The sequence below is a fragment of the Physeter macrocephalus genome, chromosome 8 (assembly GCF_002837175.3).
Source record: "Physeter macrocephalus isolate SW-GA chromosome 8, ASM283717v5, whole genome shotgun sequence".
NCBI lineage: Eukaryota > Metazoa > Chordata > Mammalia > Artiodactyla > Physeteridae > Physeter > Physeter macrocephalus.
The window spans coordinates 151,307,585-151,332,598 of NC_041221.1; the positions used below are offsets into that span (position 1 = coordinate 151,307,585).

At 47.3% G+C, this 25,014-nt stretch overlaps 2 protein-coding genes across 2 annotated transcripts in view; one reads left to right on the forward strand and one right to left on the reverse strand.

Annotated features, from left to right (window-relative positions):
- Positions 1-25,014, forward strand: part of CYFIP2 (cytoplasmic FMR1 interacting protein 2) — a 139,648-nt gene that overhangs the window by 79,851 nt on the left and 34,783 nt on the right. Inside the window, exons 22-26 of the mRNA XM_024117220.3 lie at positions 6,010-6,209; positions 7,077-7,164; positions 20,013-20,156; positions 21,692-21,782; positions 22,609-22,739. Coding sequence (XP_023972988.1) covers positions 6,010-6,209; positions 7,077-7,164; positions 20,013-20,156; positions 21,692-21,782; positions 22,609-22,739 — 654 coding nt within the window. The remainder of the gene's footprint in view (positions 1-6,009; positions 6,210-7,076; positions 7,165-20,012; positions 20,157-21,691; positions 21,783-22,608; positions 22,740-25,014) is intronic.
- FNDC9 (fibronectin type III domain containing 9) lies at positions 9,212-12,195 on the reverse strand. The gene is made up of 2 exons (XM_007115430.3): positions 11,896-12,195; positions 9,212-9,884 (listed from the first exon to the last, which is right to left on the reverse strand). Exons 1-2 carry the CDS (start codon positions 12,057-12,059, stop codon positions 9,212-9,214), a joined length of 837 nt encoding a protein of 278 aa, XP_007115492.2. The 5' UTR covers positions 12,060-12,195.

Genomic DNA, 25,014 nt, shown 5'->3' on the forward strand with positions numbered 1-25,014 from the left:
AGCTGTCCCTGGATCCCGGGACCCTGGCAGTGGCGGGCTGCACGAGCTCCCGGGAGGGGCGGTGTGGAGGGTGACCTGTGCTCGCACACAGGCCTCTTGGTGGCGGCAGCAGCAACCCTAGCGTCCCACACCCGTCTCTGCTGTCCGCGCCGACAGCCGCGGCTCGCGCCCATTTCTGGAGCTCCTTTACGCGGTGCCCTTAATCCCCTCTCCTCGCGCCCCAGGAAGCAAAGAGGCAAGAAAAAGTCTCTTGTCTCTTGGGCAGCTCCGCGCCCGTTTCTGGAGCTCCTTTACGCGGTGCGCTTAATCCCCTCTCCTCACGCACCAGGAAGCAAAGAGGGAAGAAAAGGTCTCTTGCCTCTTCCGCAGCTCCAGACTTCAACCGGACTCCCTTCCCTCCCGGCTAGCCGTGGTGCACTAACCCCTTCAGGCTGTTTTCACTCTGCCCCAAAGGAAGCTTTTAATGCTTCAAAAGCAGATGAGTAGAAGGAATGAGAGGAGTAGAAAATCACCATTAGAACACCACAGTAGTAATGGTTGCAGGCAAGATCCAGTAACAGATGCTAAAATTAGCGAGCAGAACTTCTCGAAGAGTATTTTATGATTCTTCTTACTATGAGGTTTCTAGAATAGTGAGATTTATAGAGACAGAAAGTACAATGGTGTTTGCCAAGGAATAGGGAGTTAGTGCTTAATGGGTACAGAGGTTCAGTTTGGGAGATTAAGAAGTTCTGGAGGTGGATGGAGGTGATGGTGGCACAACAATATGAATGTATCTAATGCCACAGAAGTGTACATTTAAAAAGGGTTAAAATGGTAAATTTTATGTTATCTATATTTCACCAAAGTTTTAAAATTACTCAAAAATTTTAAAAAAAACTTAGAGAAGAAAAAGCATTCTTACATAGTCTCGAATTATCTCCTTCAAGACATTTATTAGTTGCAAAGGGAAGAATAGTAATTTTACAATGGGGAAATCTAGCAGACACCATCTTTTTTTTTTTTTTTTGCAGAATACTTGTTATTATATTTATGTTTTCTCTTTTTTTTTAACATCTTTACTGGAGTATAATTGCTTTACAATGTTGTGTTAGTTTCTGCTGTATAACAAAGTGAATCAGCTATACGTATACATATATCCTCATGTCCCCTACCTCTTGCGTCTCCCTCCCACCCTCCCTATCCCACCCCTCTAGGTGGTCACAAAGCTGATCTCCCTGTGCTATGGTAGCTGCTTCCCACTAGCTCTCTATTTTACATTTTCTCTTTCTGACTTACTTCACTCTGTATGACAGACTCTAGGTCCATCCACCTCACTACAAATAACTCAATTTCGTTTCTTTTTATGGCTGAGTAATATTCCATTGTATATATGTGCCACCTCTTCTTTATCCATTCATAGCAGACACCATCTTAACCAAGCATGAAAGGTTAATATCACCAGAAATAAGGTATATTCATGTATCCCCTGATACGTATGCATAATGCAAAATGCATAATCTCAATCTAATCCTGAGAATATATCAGATAAACCCAAATCAAATGGCATTCAAAAATGAACAATGCTTTTCAGAAGCATCCAGAACATAAAATACAAAGAGATACTGAAATCTGTTAGAGATTGGAAAAGACTAAGGAGACATGACAGCTCAGTGCAATGTGGGATTCTGGATTGAACCCTAAAATGGAAATCAAAATGGTGAAATTTGAATAAGGTCTGTCATTTAGTTCATAGAATTGTACCAATGTTAGTTTCCTACTTTAGGTAACTTACATAAGAGGTTAACATTGGAGAAACTGGGTCAGGAATATGCAGGAAGTCTGCAGTTTCCACAGCTTTTCTGTAAGTCTAAAATTATTTCAAAATAAAAAGGGTTTTTGTGGGGTTTTTTAATGGACAAAGTGGGTTTTTAAAAAGAGACTTGGACTTCCCTGGTGGTGCAGTGGTTAAGAATCTGCCTGCCAATGCAGGGGACATGGGTTCGATCCCTGTTCCAGGAAGATCCCACGTGCCACGGAGCAACTAAGCCCGTGCGCCACAGCTACTGAGCCTGTGCGCTGCAACTACTGAAACCCGCGTGCCTAGTAACAAGAGAATCCACTGCAACAAGAGAAGCCACCGCAATGAGAAGCCTGCGCACCACAGCAAAATGTAGCCCCCCAACTCACCCCAGCTAGAAAAGGCCCATGCGCAGCAACAAAGACCCAATGCAGCCAAAAAATAAGTTTAAAAAAATTAAAGAAAAAAAGAAAAAGGGACTAAGAACTAGGACTCTAGCATCAGAAAGACCTTGGGGTCCCAGTCCTGGCCCTGCCACTTAACTAGCTGGGTGATCTTGGGTGAGTTACTTATCTTATACTGTAGTACAATGGAGGAAATATTAGAATCCACCTCATAGACTTGTCGAAAGGGTGAAATGAGATACTGCCTGGAAAGAGCTTTGCATAGTTCCTTGCACTTAATGAAAATAGCTTATGAAAAAAGAGAGGAACATAGAAATTGAGGTGCTCTCAGGGTAGATTCTCAGAAGCATTTCCAAGAGAACTTGACCCAACTGCCCACCTAAGTACTGGGTCACTGACTTTGAGAGACTGTGATATAGCACAAGTTCTGCTGGGAGATCTACTTTAAGAAATATTTTTCTTTGCCAAATGTTAGCAGTGATTATCTCCAAGAGGTGGGGTTTTTGTTTTTATCTTCTTTGTTTATCTGTATCTTCTAGTTTTCCAGTAATGAATGAGCATATCTTACGGAAAAACTGGTTTTGGGGTGTGTGTGGGTATCTATGGCCTCTTCCCAGCCCTTGAAAGGCACTGAATGTTCTTTTAGCTGGGAACAAAATCAAAACAAACAGTGAAAGCTTGTGTTTGTCAGGTGAGGACAACATCCACCAGGAGAGTAGCCACTTCCCATGAAGCGCATGAAGAGGAGAGCCCAGGGATGCTCTCTCCTGTAGGGTCAGGAGGCCCCCACTGCCTCGGCTGAGAAGGCTTCTGCCTCTTCTGAGAAACAAAGCAAAGGATGTGGTCCCCTCAGCCCTTCCCTCCACCTTAGAAGCTCCGTCCTGAGATGGGGAGGGGGTGGCTTGATGCCCAGTTGGGAGGGTTGCAGAGATTTCATCGGTCGGTGGCCCTCATCCTACGCAGCTGAGCAAGTAGATTCTCGGAGGGATCTGATGCCAAAGTTGAGAGCTGGCAGCCTGCAGGCTGTGTTTTGTTTAGGCTATGAAGCATATTTGAAATTTGGAGCCAACACTTAACACTTGGAAGAATTAGAATAAAACTGCAGAAGCTCTGGCAACCTCAGACCGGCCTTCCCAGATAGCAGCAATTGCCTAGAAATGACTAGACTTTCCCATCGGCTGGGCTGGGCTCTCCTGGGTTTGCCGCAGGCCCTGTAGCACGATTCATTCATGGGATGACCTACCAGGCCTTGCTGTGCCTGAGTTTGAGACCCCTATTCTCCTGGCCCACCTGGACCACAGAGCTGGTTAACGGCCAAGTGTGGCTGACACTTAAGTTTTTTGGTTCCCGTGGAAAAGCCCTTTCCACTACTTCACAGAAGTTGCCCGTTTGGGTGTTTTGTTTCCCCAGTGCTGCTTCTCTGTGTTGCCCCCCAGTAAACCGGCTTTAGTATAGAGAGCTGACATCCTCTCAGAAGGCACCTGGACCACCCCTGTGGCCTTCTAAACCTCTGTGCCTTGATGCACTGAGCCCTGAATCCCTCAGGCAAGTGTCCTCTTCTGACTGAAAGGCTGGAAGTACACGGCTGATGCAAAACACAGTTTGCATTACATAATAAAAACTCCTGGGGCATGGCGGAAGAAGTGGACCTACATTTCCAGCACCCCCATATCAGCGGAGTTGAGCACTGTCTCCTTCAGTCTCTGATGCACATCTGTGAGACCATTAAAATCACAGAACATTAGAACAGAAATTGTTCAATCCCATTTTCTCATCTGTAGCTCTCTTCATGGTAACAGGGCACCTCCATGTGCTAAGGGACTCAGTGATCTTAGAAATAAAATCATGCACATTCATTGCATTTATTTATTTACTTACTTACTTACTTACTTACCTGCCCTAAGTGAATAGGAACAAAAATGCCGTCCAGCTAGCTAGGCCCCAAGAGATGGAAGCAGACAGCTGATTCTGTATTTCCACCCTTCATTTACTTCACAGTGCACACTGGCTGGAAACTTATTCTTCCAGCTACCATTCCAGAATTGCAGTCCAGATTTTGGCCTTCTTTCAAGAGATGGCAGGATCTGCCATCACTAAGCCCCATTCCGACGTAGTAACAAAGAATCAGATGACGTGAAGTAGCCGCTCCACCTTTATCTGGCAGCGGCTCTCCAATTTGCCACGGACAGCCCAGCCCGGGGCTCCCTCCTCCCCCAGCTTGTCTCACTTACCTGCAGACAGTATTTTGCCCCTGATTTAGAGCCACGGAATCTGAGTTTCAGAGAGACGAAGCTCCAAGATTGGAAGTGTGGTCTGGGGCTACCACACTCTGGACCCCAACCAGAGTCAGAGGGGTCTTGTGGCTGATGAGAATAAAACTGAATCTCTGGTGTGAGGCCACCTCCTATGACTGTAGACAACTGGGCTCCAAGGCCCAGCTCTTACAGCTGGCCCTCTGACCATCCCACTTCCTGGCCACACTCTGGGGAACTGCCTTTGCCGACGTTCTTTTAGCTTTTATGTTGTAAAGCCATCTTTGCTTTTCAAAGGGCTTTCTCAGTCATTGCTTCTTTATTCCAGGCAGCTGTGTCACAGGGGCCAAACACACGTGATTTGGAGTCAGAAGACCTGGGATCACATCCTAAGCCCTGTTCTGTATTCACTCTATGACGCTGAGCGAGTTACTTCACCCTCTGAGCCTTGGTTTTCCCCTCTATGAAACAGGGGGGCAGTCGTACCCATCTCAAAAGATGGCTTAACCACTACAGTATAGGAGTGTCCTAGAGCATCACAGAGATGCTTTCTGCACAGGACTGTGCTTTGATTCTCTTTGATAGCAATACAGCAAGGAACTAAAGCCAGCCCAAAGGATTTTATCCTTTTTACTTCCTAGCAAGTGCAGTGACCTGCTCTGTCCAGATATTATCCACTCTGCTCCTGTTCTCTGCCTGAAGGTTGGATTTCAAACGACCAAGGCCCACAGCTCATGCACGTCCTTGGTCCATAGCTTGCAGCCAAACCTTTGCCAACATGTGTAACCAAACCCTGTGTGACTGAGGGGCACAGGAGGAGTCCAGATGAGGAAACGTTCTGCCCCCAGCTGTTTTTGAAATTTCTATAGTATACAGTTGTTAAGAATGTGAACTTTGGAGCCCAGCTTCCTGGATTTGAAGCCAAGTTACTGCGCTTCTTAAAGCCTAGTTTCTATATGTATACAGTAAGAACAGCCATCATGCTGACCTTATAGGGGTTTTTGAGCATGAAGTGAGTTAACACATATAAAGTGCTTAGAATACTGCTTGGCATGTATTAGACTGAACCATAAAAAATTACTAACATTGAATGGTGTTTGACCTAAAAAACAGTAGTTTCACATGGTCCAACCTAATTTTAAGTACTTAATAGGTGGTAGCTCTTTTGATTGCTTTCTGCAGGGTGGAGATAGAGCCTCTGATGATGGATGGATGTTCACAGCTTTACTTTACTTGCAACTCAGAGGGACAAGCTTTTTCCTTACTAACCTAGAAACTGGAGAGCAAGTAGTCATGCTTTTCTACCCAGGGGGCTGCAGACAAGGGATTTGCACATGGTCTGTGGTCCCCTTCTGTGGGCAGGCATGCAGCCTCCCTGGGCATGGTCTGGTACTTCCCTCACTCAGAAGAAGGGAACGTCACGTACTACTGTAGCGGTCCTAGTCCCATGCTGGCCATTATAAAGTTGTCTGAGGGGCCCTCACCTGCATGAAAGGCATCTGTCAGGTAATGGTGTCTGCATGCAAGGCGTGTGTGTGAGTCCTCAGCAGCCGTGGGCTCTCTCTCTGGGCAGGAGCTGGAGTGGCTGCTGGAGATCAACAGGCTCACACACCGGCTGCTGTGTAAGCACATGACCCTGGACAGCTTCGATGCCATGTTCCGGGAGGCCAATCACAACGTGTCTGCACCCTACGGCCGCATCACCCTGCACGTCTTCTGGGAGCTGAACTTCGACTTCCTCCCCAACTACTGCTACAATGGGTCCACCAACCGGTAAGGGAGTCTCTGTGCAAAGCAGAGTGGGGGTGATGATAGAAGCAACCAGCTGTCTCCTCCAGACAAGCCTTCTCAGTGTCATCAGGGCCTGGCTCACGGCCAGCATAGAATAAGTATGTGCCAGAGTCACGGAAGGGTCTGGGAAAAATCCACACACTTAGCAAGATGGACTTCTGATTCTCTAAAGATTTGGGACTTTAAATCCTCTTGTGCAGAGATCTGCACACTCCAGCCCACAAGGCACCTCTAGTTGCCAGCTCTTTTTGTTCAGCCTGTGAGCTAAGAATGGTATTGATATTTTGAGATGGCTAGGGAAAAAAATCCAAAGAATTATAATTTGGTGACAAGTGGAAATTATTTGAAATTCACAAAGTTTTATTGGAACTCTGCCATCCATGCTCACTCGTTTACGGTTTATGAGCATGTTTATGGGTGCTTCCATGCTACAGCAGAGTTGAGTAGTTGTGACAGAGACCATCTGGCTGGCAAAGTGGAGCATATTTGCTATCTGGGCCTTTATAGAAAGAGTTTGCAGCACTCCGCTCTTGAGGAAACCAAACTGAGGGTGGAGGGTCCAAGCCCTGGAGAAGGCTGTGTTCAGGCCTACCCCGTTCTCGAGTTTCTTGACCGCTGTCTGAGCAGCTGCAAGCCCAGAGTCGGGCCTGTGAACCTGGATTACAGTGTTCCCACCTATGAAAAGGAGATAGGAGTTAAACGGGAGTCTGTCAGAAGTACCTGTACAGGCCACCGCCTAAGAAACAGTGTGGTTGCACCTGATCCGGAAGGGCTCCTGCTATATCACGTCCCGTGAAGAATAATATTAGGACCCAGTTAACTCCTGCCCCATCTCTTTTCTTCTACTAGTTTTGTCCGAACTGCCATTCCTTTCACCCAAGAACCGCAAAGAGATAAACCCGCCAACGTCCAGCCTTATTACCTCTATGGGTCCAAGGTGAGTGGTCTTGCCTGTGTCCTACTTCTAAGAGGACTAGTGAGCAAAAGCAGAGAGAAGAGCGTTCCCCAAATCAGAAAAGCAAGAAGCATGGAGATACAGAGGCAGCAGTGAAATCCAGGCAGAAACAACTGCAAGTATATTCATCTTTATTTGTTCACAACTAGCAGGGGTGAGGGTGAGCGCAGACCTGGTGGGGCTGGATTCTGGGCAGGAACAGTCTGGGGAGGACTTTATGAGGCCAGCAGGGAAATAGGTGCGTGGGTCTCCTCGTCTCGGCCTCCCATCTCCTCCTGTTCTCGGTTGATTCATTGCTGTATCATCCTGCGATTCTGGGATTTTGTGCTCCATGAAGATGAGGGATTTTCAAACAGGAAGCAGTTGGGAAGGTGGAGCTTTGAAGGAAATCCCAGATGGCCGGAGTTAGAACTGAGAGGTCTCCTCCTGTCTCTTTGCTGCCTTGTTCACAATGCCAGTCCTGACACTCACAAAGCTTCCCAGGTGGTGCCTGTTCTGGACTTTCAGTCCTTTGCCATTCGTTAAACAGACATTCCTTAAGCCCCCACCGTAGGCCAGATGCTGGGCAGGTTCTCCATGCTGGGGATTTAGCAGAGGTTGAAGCAGACGCATCTCCACCCTCCTCCAGCTCCATTTCCACACCCGGGGTGGGCACTGGGGAACACCCTTCACCAAGTCTTACCATCACCATGACATATGTAGGAGATCGTTTCTTACCCTGCGGGGCTGTGTGGGAGAACGCCACAGAAAGGGTGCAATAGCTCAACAACAACGGCAAAAAAGCCAAGATTTGTGTGTGTGTGACGGATGAAAAATGGCCACCTTTGACCCCATTTTCACAAAGTCAGTACAGGTGGACTTAGAAGAAGAAGTGACTGGATAAATATAGCATGGTTAGAAAAGGTGCTACTCTAGGTCGGGAGCCCTAGACTGGGAAGTGTGAGGAACCAAGATGAGTGCCCTTCACTTGGGCCTGAATGTGGGGTTTAGAAAGTCTTAGGATGAAGCTGAGAGAGTACAGGTGTCTCCTCCAGAGCAGCCAGTCTGGTCAAGGCAACTCTCTCAAATCAGGGAACCCTTACCGACAGCACTGTAGACAGTTCACAGTCATGGCATGAATTAACAGTCACTCCCAAAGTAACTCCCTTTGCAATACTCTTTCAAACCTTGCTGATTATATCAAGGAGGAAGTCTTATGCTGGTGCTAATATGTCTTTAATACCTTTCCAATGACTGCTAATCTCCCTTTTGATCAAAAATGAGAGAGCAGGCCCTGAGCTCAGAGTCCTTAGTAGGCAATAGTATCCAAGTCAAATTTAGTATTGTTTTGTTTTCATTCTATTTATTATGTCTTTTCCCTTCTATTTATAGCAAGAGGGTGCTGGTTTTTCATTTGGGGAGTAGCATAAGGCTATGTTTTAAAATAAGTTTAAAAAATGAGTCAATTTAAAGAAAAGGTATTGTTAATAATCGTAAAGATAGTCTGTGGTTTAAAAAAAAAGTGAAGATGGGTTGCAAAGTGGTGTGCGATTGTCTGAAAGTTGGAAAACACTCTAGAGCAAGGCTTCTCACATCTTTCCGAAATTATCCCCCTCAACAGCAGAGGAGACTGGACGTTTGCCTCAGCTGACTGAAAGCATAACTAAAGAGCCCATCTTCAACTCAAAAATTTCCTGGAAGTTTTGTGTTTTATTTAAGTCATGCAGATTTCACTTTCTATACCATAATATATTCCTGGTTGTTTTAATATTGAAATAATGCTTTTAATTCCTAACTGAGCCCCCCTACCCTAAATGGACACTCCTGAGAGATGCCGTGTTCCTCCCTTTGCACACCAGGGGGTTATATGTTTTCCAGCTAGAGAAGCTTTGTCAAAGGCATTCATCCAACCAGGTGGTCCATGTGTCACAGCTCTGACATTTGAGGGGAGGCGAATGGGTAGTCTACAGATGGGTTTTTACCGGAGACCTGCTGCGTGGAGGGCTTTAAGCTACCTGATGCGGGCTGCCTCCCCTCCACCTCTCACTCCTCATGCGGCAGGATGAACACCGCCCTCCCTCTGCAGGGCACCCACGTCGGGGGCATCCTGTTCAGCCGCTGCGGCTGCGGCTTCTGGTTCCGCGTCAGCTCCGGAGTTCTTGCGTGGCACTTCCACCAGGGGGAGCCCCTGCAGGTCTTCCTCCCCCTGACCCAGACCCGGGGCCTCCTCTGGCCATCTCACCAGGCCATTGGCTTCCTCCATGAGGCCGGCTCTGTAAGACCATCGAGGCTCATGGCAACGGATACACCAGAACTGGAGGCAGATGAAGGCTAAGACTGCCGTGAAGCAGGCCAGCAGAATGGCCATCAGCACCCAAAGGGAGATCTGGGGGTCCACCAGGGAACTTCCAGCAGCCAGTGGACTCTTATCCAGGGTGTGGAACATGGTGCAGTAGTGCCTGTAGGGGAAGAGGATCTTCTTGCAGCTGATGCACAGGAAGTAGAGAGTGGAAGGGGTGAGGTGTTCCAGCACCACGGAGCTGATTGTTCGAGGCACCTTCTCCTCGTGGTGGAAGCTGTAGCGAAGATAGCCAGAGAAGATGCTGTTCCAGTTGGGCCTATACATAATATGGTAATAGTCCTCCAGGCAGGGCTCCGAGGACGACCAGGAAATGATGGCTCCCGTATAAGAAACGTTTCCAACCTCGATGTTCATCTCAATTCTGAAACCAGAATCAAAGTGAAGAGTGTCATGTCCTCATTTAAGTGTTTATTTATGATAATCATAGCCACCATTCATTGAGCATTCGAGATGGGGACTAATATTGACCCCAATTTACAGACAAAGAGATGCAGGCCAAGAGGTGACAGTACTCAGCTAGGCATAGCCGAGAAATGGCAGAACCACAGTTCAAATCAGGGCTGTCTCATGCCAAAGCTGGGGGCCTTCAGGCCCAATAGAGATGCACGCACATCCCCCAGCCTCATCCTGCCGTGGCTCAGGTTCTTTAAATACAACATTGTTCCCAAACCTTAAAAAAGGAAGGGGAAAAAAGGCAATGAAAGGAAAAATCAGCACAGCCTCAGAGCTCCCCACGTTAGTCACCACGGGTCTGTGACCTCCAGGTCAGGCAGTTGTTTCACCTAAAATTTCCCTCTGGAACTCCTGTTTCTGCCCCAAGTGCTGTGAGCTCATTCATCGAGAACATTCTGGCCACTGTGTTTTTAGCCTCCAAGTGCTGTTGCCCGTAGCCAGAGGAGATTTGCATCATCACTCAGTGGCAGCTGATTTCTCCCCAAAGCCTCTGCTCATGTTTTGTCCACTCGTTAGCTTTTTTCAAAGCTGAATTACCCAGAAAATTAGTTTCACAGGTCAAGATAATCAGCTCCGAATACCAGCGTAACTGCTACTGTTTGATACTGCTGGTTCTGTGACTGTTAATGATGGTAATAACCAGCAGCAGCAAGCAGTTGCTATGTCACAGGTCACTAGAAGCTCAACATATAAGAATAAATATCCTTTATTCATCACACCCTCTGAACTAGATTCCCATTCTACAGATGAGCAATCTGAGAGGAGCAATCAGCTAACAAGTACAAGACCCAAAGCCACGTAACCACTGGATTTACAAAGACAAGGCTGCCGGGTTTAGTCGTAGAATGTTATTGCAAAATGAGGTGCTGGTACTAAGACTGGGTTGCTGTTTTTCCTGACACGTGAAATGAGCCCTCTTCAGATTGCCAGCTCTCTCGCTTTGCTAAAAGTGCGCCATCTTCAAGCTTTTTAGTTTCTTTTTAATTCGATGTGTTTGAGAGATATTGTTCTCCTCTGCTGAATTTCCCCTGAGCTAAAATTCAGACAGCCATAGTCAACCTGTGTATGTTCACGGATAGATCTCACCCAGCTCAGTTCTCTGCCCCTCCTCTCTCATGCAAAATGCAGAAGGTTTCATTTCAGATTGCAATGACAGAGTAAAAAACAGTCGACCAGATTTTAACCTGAATAGGATATTAAGCCACACTGATTGCTATTACGAGCTGCTTTCTCTCCTCCCTCCTTCTCTCCAACCACCTGTGTTCGTGCCCTAGAGGAAGTGAGCTGCCGGAAGATGCCCAGCAGTGAATGATTTTTCAGGCCTTGTTTTTCTTCTCTATGGATGACAATGAACTAAAATGCTCAGGAAGGGGAGTTCCTTTCCGTTTGGCTGGAAATTTTCTCCCAGAAAAATAGGGGATGAAAGAGACAAGGCAGGTGTGCTCAGATCCCTCCAGCGAGAGTCTTTGCAGAGGACACTGAGTATCTGCGCTCCGTCCATGGGTCTCCTCCTCATACACACCCATCCACCCTGCCACACCCCTATAAATAGGGACCACAATGAAAAGAGCTTAATTCATTACTTACGATACAGAGGCAATAGCCCTCATAGACCCTTCCATCAGGAGTGATCAGGAATGCTGTTTCTTGTCATGAATCTCTTCTCCTGTTTGCCTCACATCTGTGCTGGCTGTCTTTGCAGACTGAGTTTTCTACAGCAGACATTTTGAAGAGCTTTCTGTCAAGATGCAGCGTTCACATCTGGGAGACTAAATGTCTCCCATTATTTATTTTTCTTCCACTGCTTCTGTTTTTAAATCCCCCCTATTTTTAGTTGTTCATATTACCATTGCCTGGCCCTCCTCCAAGCAGTGTGAAAGGAAAAGCCATTTCCAAGAAGAGCCATTTGTGTCCCTTACCTGATGCTTACACTGGATCCAGTTAGAATGCAGCCCTCAGAGGCAGAGTGGACCAAAGCTGAAGGATGGTGCCTTCTCCCTCCTCTGGTCTGGGCTCTACTTGATGTCTCTCTAACCACTGTCTGAGTAATTCCACTGTTGCCCCCAACGCTCACGTTATTCATTTCTTCAGATCAGTATCATTCACCATGGCAACCAGCAGGCATCTGTACGCACGATGTTTCAGGGACCAGTCTGGAAAGGCTTTTGCCCAGTGAGAGGAGCTCTCATTCCTTTGGCCAAAAAAAAAAAAAGGCAAACAATCCCCTGCACCCTGATCCTCAGAGTGGTACTCATTCTTCGGAGTCTCCTAAATTTTGTCTCTAATAAGCTAGTTATCAGTTTTTTCTCCATCTAGACCTTCTTTGGACAATGGTTGCAAATGCAAAGCTGCCGTTCTCTGTTTTCTCACAAGTAAAACAGTAATTACATCCTCATCCCCTTCCACCCCACTGCCACCCCACCTTCTTACCCACCTCTATACCCTTTTCTTTCTTTATTCTTGCCTCCTGTGGCATTACCTAGTTGTATGCCACTGGTCAAGACACTTTTATTCTCTGGGCCTCAGTTCCATCATCTGTGAAGCTGATCGCTTGGGCTAGATCAGGATGTCAGGTAGAAAACATGAGTGCGACCCCCCTGCCCAGGCCTGAACCCACGTGAGGCTTGCTGAACCGCCAGGACCCTCGTACTGAGTTGGTTTGAGCGTTCCCCACCCCTACCCCTCACCAAATTCAGGTCCACCCAGAACCTCAGAATGTGACCTTAGTTGGAAGTAGGGACTTTGTGAATTTAATTAGTTAAGGATCTGGAAATATTATCATCCTGGATGTAGGGGGAGCCTTAAATCCAATGACTGGTGTCTTTATAAGAGAAAGGAGAGGGAGATTTATACACAGAGAGATGCAAAGAGTAGAAGCCATGTGAAGACAGAAGCAGAGATTGGAGTGATGCTGCCATAAGCCAAGGACTGCCAGGGACCTGCAGGAGCTGGAAGACGGCAAAGAAGGATTCTCTCCTAGAGCCGTTGGAGGGAGCGTGGCCCTGCCAGCACCTTGATTTCAAGCCTCCAGAACTGTGAGAGATTCTAATGTTTCAAGCCACCATGTTTGTGGTAATTTGTTACAGCAGCCCTAGCTCCGATGGATTTAGACCTGAATCATATAACACAAATTAGGCATTTTTAAAAGTCATCTTTTTTCTTCTTGGTTCTTGGCCAAAGTATCCAAGTGGACCCTTGAAGGTCTCCTTTTGATTCACATCAGTGATAATCAAAAAGTTATAAAGAGTTGCCCGGTGAGTCACAGACCCTCCCCAGGCCAAGGGTCTCTGTGAGGCGTGGGGTCTCGGAATGCCCGGTGTCCCTCAATTAGACACTTGCTCTGTGCTTCCCTCCCGTGGCATTCAGTTTTCCCAGGGGTCTGTCTAGACTCTGCTGTAATGCATGCTAATGGCGACTCCCTGCAGAGCATGAAAGCGTCCTCTCCACAGAAAGGACAATGCAGTAGTTTGCAGATGCCTTTTGAAAAGGTTATTTTGAGGGGAATAAAAATACCAGCATTAGGGGGCCTGTGGAGTGACGGGATGGAGCTCAAGCCTTTGCCACTGAAAACGAGAATTTATTTTTAACGCTCCTGGATGCCATTTTTCACCCGGAGCTTTTTATTTGAGAAGTTGAGACACTTGGGAGATGTAAGGCTTAGAAGTCCTTTTGGTTCACAGATCCTGAGAGAAGGGATGGCTTTCCTCAGGCCGGGTGACTGATTAGTGGCAGAGCCAGGAGTGGAACCCGGGTCCCTGACTCCAAGTCCAGGGCTCATCCTGCTCCTTTGGGCCATCACCATTCTGCAGCAGCACCCAGAGAAGCCAGTGAGCCCTTGTGGATGAGACGGATCATCTAGGGACACCTGGCTCAGGAGATCGCACCCCATCCAGGCTCACTGTCTTCACCTTCAGGCAGGACTCTTCTGCAGTCACCTGAGTGGCAGCCTCTTCAGCTGTCAGGCCAGGTGGTCTCTGGTTGGTTTACACCAGTAGTAAATCACTGCCAGAGGAAACCAGCCAAGAGCGGGATCCCTGCTCCCTCCCTGAAGGTGGCAGTGAAGGGACAGTGAGAGAGCATACCTTGGTCCCAAAGCTGATTGGCACCCAGGGGCTGAAGTCCCCAGGCTAGGTTCATATCCTGACTCTGTGGCCTTGGACAAATTTTCTGACTTACCTAGGCCTTGGTTAACTCTTCTGTAAAAGGCAAATATCAATACTACCCACCTGATAATGTTGTAGCAGTGAGACGAACCCATCTCTGTAGTGCTGAGCTTAGGAATAGCAGCCATTATTAGTAAGACGAAAATGTCCGTGGGTCAGAGCCATTTCCTGAGTTGGTCATAGCTTCATCCAGAGGCTGTAATGGACAAGGTTTGCACTCTGCATGAAGGTTCCTTCCTTTTTTCTTCCCTTAAAACAGCTTTATTTTTTTTTAATGTACATGCTTGTTGTACATAAAGAGTATCAGAAAGTTCAAAAACAGCAGTCAAAATCCTATCACTCAGAAATAACCACTGAGAACATTTCAGTGCATGAGAAAATGTGTTTTCTCATTTTACCTATGGGGACCTCTTTGAGGTAGGCCGTCTTATCACCATTGTACAAAGGGAGAAACTGGGGCTCAGAGGAATTAAGTCACTTGACCAGTATCACAAAGCTAGGCTGTGGCAGAGCAGGGCCCTATGCTGAGGTCTGTTGGTCCAGAGCCCAAGCTCCTAGCCAGCCTCCTTGATGCAGTGCCGTTCTGCTGGGTCGACCTTCAGTCATAGGTGGTCAGCAGTAGCTCTTTGCCTTGTGGTTGACTTGTCAGAGAGCTAGAGGCAGGACTTCACAATTTGGTGGATTCCAGGGTGATAGGAACAGGCAAGGAATTAAAAGACCTCAGAGGAAACACCCAGCCACCCGAAGGTAGCCAGCAGAAGCAGGGAAAACATCAACTACCTTTGGAGAAATTCAGTCAGCAAGTGTTTCCTCTTCCGGAGTTTAGAGTCCAAGTACCCCTGCCTAAGAGCTCCGTCACTTAGGGTTAGGGGTAATATTAAATGTAAAAAGCCTTTAGCAACTGGTCTAGTAACTGAAATTAGTATATGAGTGGAAACTTTTAAAATATCTCTAAGTAATTAACTTGTAGAGAGTCTATCATAAAACAGCCTTGCAAGTGATATAGATTGTGGCACAAATCATTCCTTAAATTATACCAATAACTTCCCAGTAATGTTTTGGTGTTTAGAGATTGTGGGTTTGGTCTTTTGTTTAGTGTCATCATCGGTATCTAAACATTGCCCTAGTGTGAGCCTTGATTCGACCTCAGGGGAATTCATCATACACACCAGGACTTCCCTGGTGTCCAGTGGTTAAGACTCTGCCCTTCCAGTGCAAGGGGTGCGGGTTCAATCCCTGGTCAGGGAACTAAGATCCCACACGTCTCACGGCACGGCCAGAAAACACACACACACACACACACACACACACACACACACACACACACACACATACAAACACTGTTTCGCCTTTAAAAAAATGTGCATCTGTGTCACACATTAATAATATGCTCCAATTCCTGAATGAGGATGATTTCATGAGATCTCCTAAAGGTATCTGTTTTGTTCAGGATGGATTTAACCAAGCTTGATTTTAAGTGAGACACCCTAAACAGGGTACATAATTAGTTTCTAAAGGCAGACATTGATTGTAGCCTGAGTCAGCTAGCAGGATTGCTTCAGTATAAGAGATTTGTAGCAAGTTTCCAATGTCTCAAGTCATGTCGCATTCCTGTTTTTCTTTGCCAAACCTCAGAAAATGCCCCGGCTCCCATATTCCCACATTTTCTCAATAGGGCCCAGCCTCCTATTGAGCCAGCAGGTCAGATGGGTGCCCTGCGTGGGTGTGTGTGCATGTACTTTCCAGCATGTGTATGTGTTTCCTCCTGCATGGGTGTGGTGTGTTTTTGGTGGGGGGAGTTGGGGAATAAGGGGAGCTTGCTCACTTAGAAGGAGGATTTGAATTCTGCTCATTTCGTGCTGGTCCTTCCTGAGCTTGGGCCATCAACTGAGGCTTGAATGGTCCAGACCAGAATCCAAGACTGATGGAAGAATGTCAACAAGAGGCCTCCTATGTGCATTGAGCGGGTCTGTAAGGGGGATTTTTTTTTAAGCCCTATGTGTGATACAACAATTCCACAATTCTTCTTCTCTGCCTAGACCTGGGGAGAGCTGCTGAACAGTTTCCACCTACCCAAATATATTTTTATTTGTGCTTGCCAGGAAGTGCTAAGGGAGACTTATATTAGAAACTCCTTGGGTGGGAGCGGGGGTTAAGAAGACCTCTAAGCAGGATGAGTGCCCGGAGGACCACACTGGAGCTTGCACCTCAGAGGGGAGTTCCAGGCAGGACTCCCTTCTAACACCCCTATGTCATGTGTCTCCATCCTTACCCAGCACAGTCTGTTGTTGGACAGCTCCTATTTTTATAAAGTTCTAAATATTGAGCAAAATCTGCATTTTTGGGTATGTTCCATCAGCTGGTCTCAGCTCTGCCCTCTATCACATCACTGTGTAGGATACACCGCGTTGTATGAAATTGTACCCCACAGATGTACTCTTCACATTCAGAGAATCATGACTATAGCCAAAGCTGCTGGGGGAAATTTGACCAGGAAGCTGTATTTTCATAGTCTTTACTTACCAAATTACCAAAATGAAGGAATATGAAGGGCTGTTATTTCAGTGGGTGCTTCTACCGTGCCAGGCACCATGCTAAGTGCTGTATGTATGTCATCTCATTTAAACCTCCAACAACGCTACAGGAGTTGGTGTTATTATCTTTACTTAGGGAACACCAAGGTTAAGAGAGTTTAAGTAATTTGCTCAAGATCGTCTAGCTAAAAAAAAAAAAAAAAAAAGATCGTCTAGCTAATAAATTGATGGAACTGGAATTTGAAATCAGGTGTGCCCACCCCAGTAAATAACTCTGGACTCGGACAAAGCAAGAAAATAAGTCAGAGAATCATACAGGGGGAAGAAAGTAGCTGATTGCTTTTTGTCCCCTCCAGGGATATCCATTGAAAGCTCCCTGCTGCTCAAAAGTTCCTTTCACAGGATATTTGAAAGAAGACTGCACATGCCCAGAGCTTTACTGGGTTCAGAGGAGAGGCTGCAGCACCTGGTGTGGGTGGGTGAGGAGGCAGTTCTCCTGAGGGATGAGTCCATGAGGGGCCCCTCGGGCTGTGAGCACAGCCCAGTCATCCTCACATGCCTGTGCAGGCTTAAGCTGCAGCCCTCTTTGGGAAGAAACTCAAATCATGTTTTTTAATCTTTGAAAGCAAATGTTGGGAAGTAAATTAGGCTATGATACAGCCCAGTGGGCTTTTAAATTTACTTTTGTTATTGATGTATAATCATAAGCAATAAAATGTACTGTCCTAGTTCAGGCTGCTATAACAAGAATACAGTAACTAGGTGGCTTAAACAGCCATGATCTCTCACAGTTCTAGAGGGTGGGAAGTCCAGGATCAAGGTGCCAGCAGATCCAGTGTCTGTTGAGAGCCTACTTCCTGGTTTGCAGACAGCCTTCTTCTCATCGTATCCCACGTGATGGAGAAAAGAGGGACGTAGAGCTCTCTGATCTGTCTTCCTACAAGGGCACTAATCTCATTGATGAGTACTCCACCCTCATGACTTAATTACCTCCCCAGGGTCCCACCTCCTAATACCATCACAATAGGGGTTAAGATTTCAACATAAGAATTTGGGAGGGACACAACCATTCAGTCAATAACATGCACAGATCTTAAGTGTACATATACTTTCATGAATTTTGAAAAATGTATACTTGTGTAGTCAAGAACCCATTCAACATGTAGGGCATTTCCATCATCTAGAAAGTTCTCTCATGCCCCTTTCCAGTCACTGTCCTTCCCCGACCAGAGGTAAGCCATGGTATATCTGGTGTTTGTTTTATTCCCGCCTCATCCTTGGAGAGGAAACAGGAGACTACAGAATGGGCCTTTTATTACAGGGCCAGAACTAAGATGCACTCACTTGGGAGGGTGAGCACCTTGTACCACGTGTGCCCTAGCACCACCTCACTCACCTCTCCCTGATCCCAACCCTGTTTGGCATGGTGGCCTGTTACAGAGACAGTAAAATGGTTGGCTCCATACACAGAAAATTACATGGGCTGGCCCCATGGTTGACTAAGTCAAACTCAACCATTCATATACTCCAGGATTTGCTGACCATCAACTCAGTGAACATCATGCTTTTAATCAGTTATATTTTCCCTCCTTACATAAACCACTGCTGCCCCATACCATTTAGAAATCTTTAGTAACTACCTGCAAGGGATCCCTCCCCCAGGCTCAGGCAAAGTTGTGCTGTGACAGCACACCAGTGTTGAGTGCAGAACGCTGCTTTCTCACATTCCAAGCCTCCCCATATATAGGCATTAGCTTACCAAGGGAACTATTATTCAACCTGCTGGATGAGTGGGTGTCCTGATTCCTCACGAATTCTTGTTATTAGTGGGCACTCTAATTGTGTTCCTTGTGTATCCTTATTATTCAAGGGTACTATAATTGTGATGCTTGTTTTGTAAAGTTTAGAATAATTTGTGTATAGTAAAACATACTTAATGCAAAACCTAGACTGAACGTAATTAAATCTTCCCTTGATGGCTCCAGAGTTGAGAATCTTGCAGAACTCCAAAAGCATCATTACAGTTCCTATTTAATTCATGTAGCATTTCTAATTAGCCAGCTTATAGAGAATTTCAGCTAATAGAATGTCAGATGTGGTCTTTCCATATTTGCATGTTCTGTGTACAAGATTTTTACAATTCCCGATAGGAAAACTATACTCAGAACTAAGGTTAGAAATGAAGTTTTTTCTTAAAAAAAAAAAAAAGGTTATGGTTTACATAATAATTCAGCTTCCAAAGTTCACCACTGTAGGTAGAGGTTAAGAATATGGCCTTTGAAATCACACCCACCTAGGTTCAGATCAGGGCTCAGTTACCTATGAACTGTGTGACCTTGCGCAAGTTACTTACCACTCTGAGCCTCAGTTCCCTCATCTGTGAAACAGGGCCAAGAATTGTATGGATCACGGATCACATACATTGGTTGTGTGGATTAAATGAAAATGCACTTGGAGGGCATCATGAAGCCTGGCATGAGGTGCCCCGTAAGTGGCAGCATTTCAAAGCAAAGTCAGTGATAACCTTAGTGTATCACCAGCTAGGTGAGACCAATTCAGAGCCCTTTATTTTGGCCCTGTATTCTCAGACAGAAAGATCTTAAAGAGATTCCACTAATTCAGCGACGGCGTCTCATGGGGTCCAGAGGACAATGAAGGTGGCACCCGATCAGAGCAGCTCTGCTTCTGTCTGTTTCATATACTTGTTTCCATGGCATCTTTTTATTTTTAATTGCTAATCGAAAAGCTACAGAATCACTGTTGTAATCCAACCCCCTTATTTCACAGATGAAGAAACAGGCTCAAAAAGCCAACGTGATTTTCCCATGCACTCAGCAGAGGTCTCCTGCCTCCCAGGCCTCTTGGCTCCCAAGACGGCTCCCTGTGATAGATGGAGGCGCCTCAGAGTAGAAAGAAGGCAATGTTGAATCAGCTGTTGAGTTCTCACATGGTCTTTCCAGCCAGTTCTTAGTACTGAAAATGCCCCTAGAGAAGGGAAATCATTTGTTTTACCCTCATCCCATAGCTCAATTGTGAAAGTCCTGGTTTGTGTGTGGACAGTTGCGGGCAGCATGAGTCCTATTAAAAACCTATTTACCTGGAGGCCCTTTCTCCTCTTCTGTTAGGGAACTGCTGCCCCATCTGGTGACCTTCGCTCGATCCTGTGGTCACTGACCACCATTCTGAGCAGCTTGCAAAATGTATTCATAGGGGTCCCCAGTGAGAGAACAAGGATATCAAGTTTCTGTCCTTTCTATGATTGAAACACCTCCTGCCAGGACTCACAGAATGTCCATTCAGTTCTCCGCCGCTGACTTGGCCACATCCTCTGTTTTCCAGCCTCTCAATATTGCCTACAGCCACATCTACAGCTCCTATAGGAACTTCGTGGGACCCCCTCATTTCAAGACCATCTGCAGACTCCTGGGTTACCAGGGCATCGCTGTGGTCATGGAGGAACTGCTGAAGATTGTCAAGAGCTTGGTAAGGAAGGGGGCCTGGGATGAGCCAGTAGGGTTGAGAGGAATGAGGCTTGCTTTCACGTTTTACCTGGCCTGGAAAATCAAGTCACAGGCTCTTCAGCTCTGTCTATAGGAATCACCCAGGGAATCCTTTGCCCTTATCCCCTGATTCCTCTTACCTATCACTCTGTAACATTTCAGTGCATCTTCTGACCTGTGGCCTTGCCTCTCCTTTTCTGATGCTGAGCTCACTCCTAGTACTTACTAACTGAACTCAGCAATCTTGATTTTGACTTTAAGGCCTACTAATGACTGCTCATACCCATCTCCTGTGCTGCATTATCTAATTTGAGCATGACAAATCCATGACACATGTGCTGCCATTTTCCCTCCCCTGCCCATGGCAGACATCTCTAATAAATCACCATGCTTCTCCCCCTTGGAATTTCTTGATGACTGGTGCTACCAATACTCCACTGGCCTCGAGGGAATTTCGTAGACCTTTGCCACCATTCTATGTCCACCCCAAGTGTGGCCATCTGAACCTTCATTTAATTCCCCAGGACACTGCTGCAGTGAGGCTGAAACATTTCAACAAATTTTCTTAAAATTTTGAGATGACATAAGAGAAATAGATTAATGCATATCCATGTCAGGAATAGCAAACAGGATTCACCTCTTAACTCCAGTCCTCTGGTAGCAGCTGTGTATAACCAGGGGTTGTTCCAGGTTGTGAAGCTAAATTTAAGAAGGAAGATGTGGTAATTGATTAAAGATGTCTGCCTGGGACACAGGAGGGATGAATGTGTCATGAATTTTCCATACTCAAATTAGATATTGTCTCAGTCTTCATAGCTCCCTGGCCCCATTTCATTTTAGATCTTAGTTTGGATCTCATGTAAGTACTCCAACCCCAGGAGGGACCCCATGCCTAGAAATTGCCCTCCTTGAAGTCTATAAGCCCAAGGTAACACTGAGAGCATTCCCTTTTCTGTCTTACAAAGGCCCATGTTTCCTTACAAAGGGCAAGGAGGCCTGCCCACCACCTTTGGGAGAGAGCCTGCCTCTCCTCTCAGGGAGCAGTGCCCTACTGTCTTAGGCAGCTCGGGCTGCTGTGACAAATATACCATTTGCCTTCACCGACAAATGTTTATTGTCCACAGTTCTGGAGGCTGGAAGTCCAAGATCACAGTGGCAACACATGAGGACCATCCTCCTACTTCACAGCCATCTGCCTTCTCCTGTGTCCTCACATGGCAGAGTGAGAGAGATGTCTCTCTCTCCCCTCTCTTCTTATAAGGGCATTAATCCCATCATGGGGGCTCCACTCTCATGACCTAATTACTTCCCAAAGGCCCCATCTCCAAATACCATCACACTGGGAATTAGGGTTTCAACATATGAATTTGGGGGGAATACAAATATTCAGTCCATAGCACTTACCCACGGGTCTCAACAGAACCTCCACATGCCCCAGTAGCCCAGCGTTCAGCCCCAAGATACACATATGCAGCAGCGGTGGATTATTTCACTCATCTTGTACTCTTGTTTTGTCAGCTCCAAGGGACCATTCTCCAATATGTGAAAACACTGATCGAGGTCATGCCCAAGATATGCCGCCTGCCCCGGCATGAGTACGGCTCCCCAGGTTGGTGACCAGGGGAACCAGGGGCGGGGTGTGGTGATAGGAAAATAGTCCAGATCCATCCCACCGTGGAAGGAGAGTCTGGCCATCTACCCTGAAGTATTTGCTTCTCTAACATGGCAGCAAGCTGTCAGAGCACTGGGTTTGCACCCTACCTCTGCCACTAAATCACCTTGGACCCTTTTTAATCCCCCTGAGTAATAGTATCATCTTCCATCAGTGAAAGTAAATGATGCCCACTGGGCCTGCTTCACAGCGCTGCCCGGAAGCTGGAAGAGGTCCACAAATGAGAGAACAGTTAAATCATGAATAGCGAGGTACAGCTGTAAAGGTCTTCCTTAGCTCAGCACGTCTACATTCCTTCCTCCATGTGTCTATTTGAAAGTAGCCAGTGCCCCAGGTGTGGCATAAAGTGACATTCTAAGGTAAGTCAGGAAATAGGAGTTTTTGCCACTCAACCTCTGGGCAGAGAAATAAGTCTTTCCTTTCCTAATAGTGAAGGCACATGGACTGAATTTAGGGCCTGAGGGGTGGGGAAAGGTGGAGACTATGAGTTTGGCACCAGGGCTTTTTTCTGAATACCAAGATTTCCGGCACTGAGTCAGTGTGAATCAGAGGAGGAAAGGGCTGGGGCCGAAAGCTCTAGTTTTCGTTCCTAGCTGTGCCACTCAGCTGTGTGAGTATGGACGTGCCACTTACCCTCTCTGAGCCTCATTTGAAAATGGGGGTAATTGTGCCTAGTCCCTGGTATCATTATGAGTATTACATGAGATCCTGTAGATAGTGATTAGCACGAACCTCCAGCTGACCATCCCCCTGCATCTCCCAGGGATCCTGGAGTTCTTCCACCACCAGCTGAAGGACATCATTGAGTACGCAGAGCTCAAAACCGACGTGTTCCAGAGTCTGAGGGAGGTGGGAAATGCCATCCTGTTCTGCCTGCTTATCGAGCAAGCTCTGGTGAGTCCTGAACCCCGAGGGATTGGCATGTTTCCAGGATGGAAGGGACCCCTCCCACCACCACCTCAACAGATGCCCGAGGCCCCTCTAGCGCACCCCACCCAGGAGCCCTGCAGCTTAGTTCTGTGCTCTTCCAGGGAGGGCACACGCTCCTCTCCATTCCATTCAGAGTACTCCGACCATTCAGACACTGAGGGGAAGCAGGCCCTGGAGTCAGACAGGCCTGGGTTCCATCCCAGACCCCCTCCGCTAGCGGCAGGGCCTCAGCAGTCCATCGGAGCCTGGGTTTTCCATTCACTCCGTAGGCACATGATAACTCCTGGCTGCCACAGTGTGGGCACTGCACTGGGGGATGCAGCGGTAGCCGGGCCCCGCCTCGTGTCCTGGATGGTGGAGGGCAGACCTGCACTGAACAAGTGTTTACACAGAAACAATGTGTTTACTGTCACAGCAAGTGCTGCGAGGGATGAGTGCCAGGTCTGGTCCGATGGGAACCTAAAACCTGGTGTGGTCTTGAGGGTGAGGGATGACTTCTCCGAGGAGATGACCTGGAAAATGACCAGGAATTGGCCTGGTGGAGAACTAGAGACAGCTGTTTCAGGCTAAGGGAAGGGCATGTAGTGTTGTCTCCTTTTGCTGTGATGGAAGACAGTGATTCTACCCTGCAGCGCAGTTTAAAGGCTGAAAGGAGATAAGGCATGTAAAGTGAGTACAGTAAGAACCAAATAATTGGTCGGAGTTATCGTAATGGGCAAAAGCACGAGCCCCTGTGCTTCCACCTCTCGGGACCACACAGGACCAGCGCACTCTTTTCCACTGGGCCAGCCGTCATGGCTTATTCACAGAGGCTGCGTTCTCTACACACTCCCAGCACTCTCCACTTTGCTCTGGTCCCGTGAGGCGTCCACAGGTGGGCCCAGCCCTCCAGGCGCGGGGTGACTGGTACAGCCGGCGCAGTGGAAGGTCATGGAGAGGGGTGTTGCGTGATCCTCGGAACGCAGCAGGAGCATCTTTCAGCATCCATCCCTGCCTTCCAGTGTCCGCACACACATTCAGCAAAAGGGTATTGAGAGCCTGCTCGTTGCCAGGTGCAGTCCTAAGTGGTACGTAAATGGCCATGAATAAGAGAGACAAATTATTACCATTTTTATTCTGGAGAGGGAGGCGACTGAAGCAGTAAACAACCAGAGATGTGAATGCAGATGGTACGTGCTGTGAAAGAATAAACAGAGAAACAGGACAGATAAGAGAGTCACGGGTGCCAGGAAGGCTGTGTTGTTTTTGGAGAGGATGGAGCTTGAGGTCTTTCAGAAATGGAGAGAACCCTGGAGTGAGCTGGAGTGAAGAGGTAATGTCGCCCAGGCGGGGGCTGAGGTGAGAGAGGTGGGTGGCCTCAGTCCTGGGCTGTGTGGGCCCTGCAGGAAACCGTAGGATGCTGTGAGATGGAGAGTGGGGGGTCTGATTTACTTTCTTAAAGGCCCTTTACCTGTTGGGAGAAGAAGTAGCTGGAAGGTGAGTGAAGGGCAAGGCTATTTGTAGCTGTTCAGTCCAGCGGGGGTCGTCTTGGAGGCAGGAGGTGCAGGGAGAAGGGCAGGAAAAGGAAAGAATTTGGAAGGAGGTGGAACAAAGGTAGAGAGAGGTGGGAAGGAAGCAGTAAGAGCAAGATCTTAGAATAAGAGCCCAAGAGGATTCCTGCCTCGAACCAAGTGAGCTCTGCAGCCAGGGATGTGGACCAGCTGCTCTCTCAGACCCTTCCCACCTGACGGTCTCTGAAACACAGCCTGATTTGCTCTTCTTCTGTGGGGAGTAATAGCCTCTCTGTGCCCCTTTAGATGGACTCTCGAGACAGCTAAGTGTTCCTCTTCGCGCTAACAGGTTTTTAACAAGGTTCAGTGGGCCTGGTTGCTATGGCAACGTAGCCGTCAGAAGTCACAGGGATAAGATACATAGGCGAAACCGCTCAAGGCCACAGGAAAAGGAGCACCAGGAGACGTGGGGGTGGGGGAGGGCGGGTCCCCGAGGCCTCAATTCCTAGTGTCTCTCGTCAGCACCGCCTTTCATGAGGACCATCAGTTAGCTTCCCCTGTATAGACCCCGAGAGGCAGACTGTGGATGAGGCTACAAGGAAAGGAAAATTCTGTCTCAGGCATCCCTGCCTGGGTGGTCAGTTGCATATACCGCGGAGGACAACAGAACACTCACATTAAAGACCTTCAGAGCTGAAAGAGACTCCAACAGTATATATGTCCCAACCCCCTCTATGCATAAGTGAGGA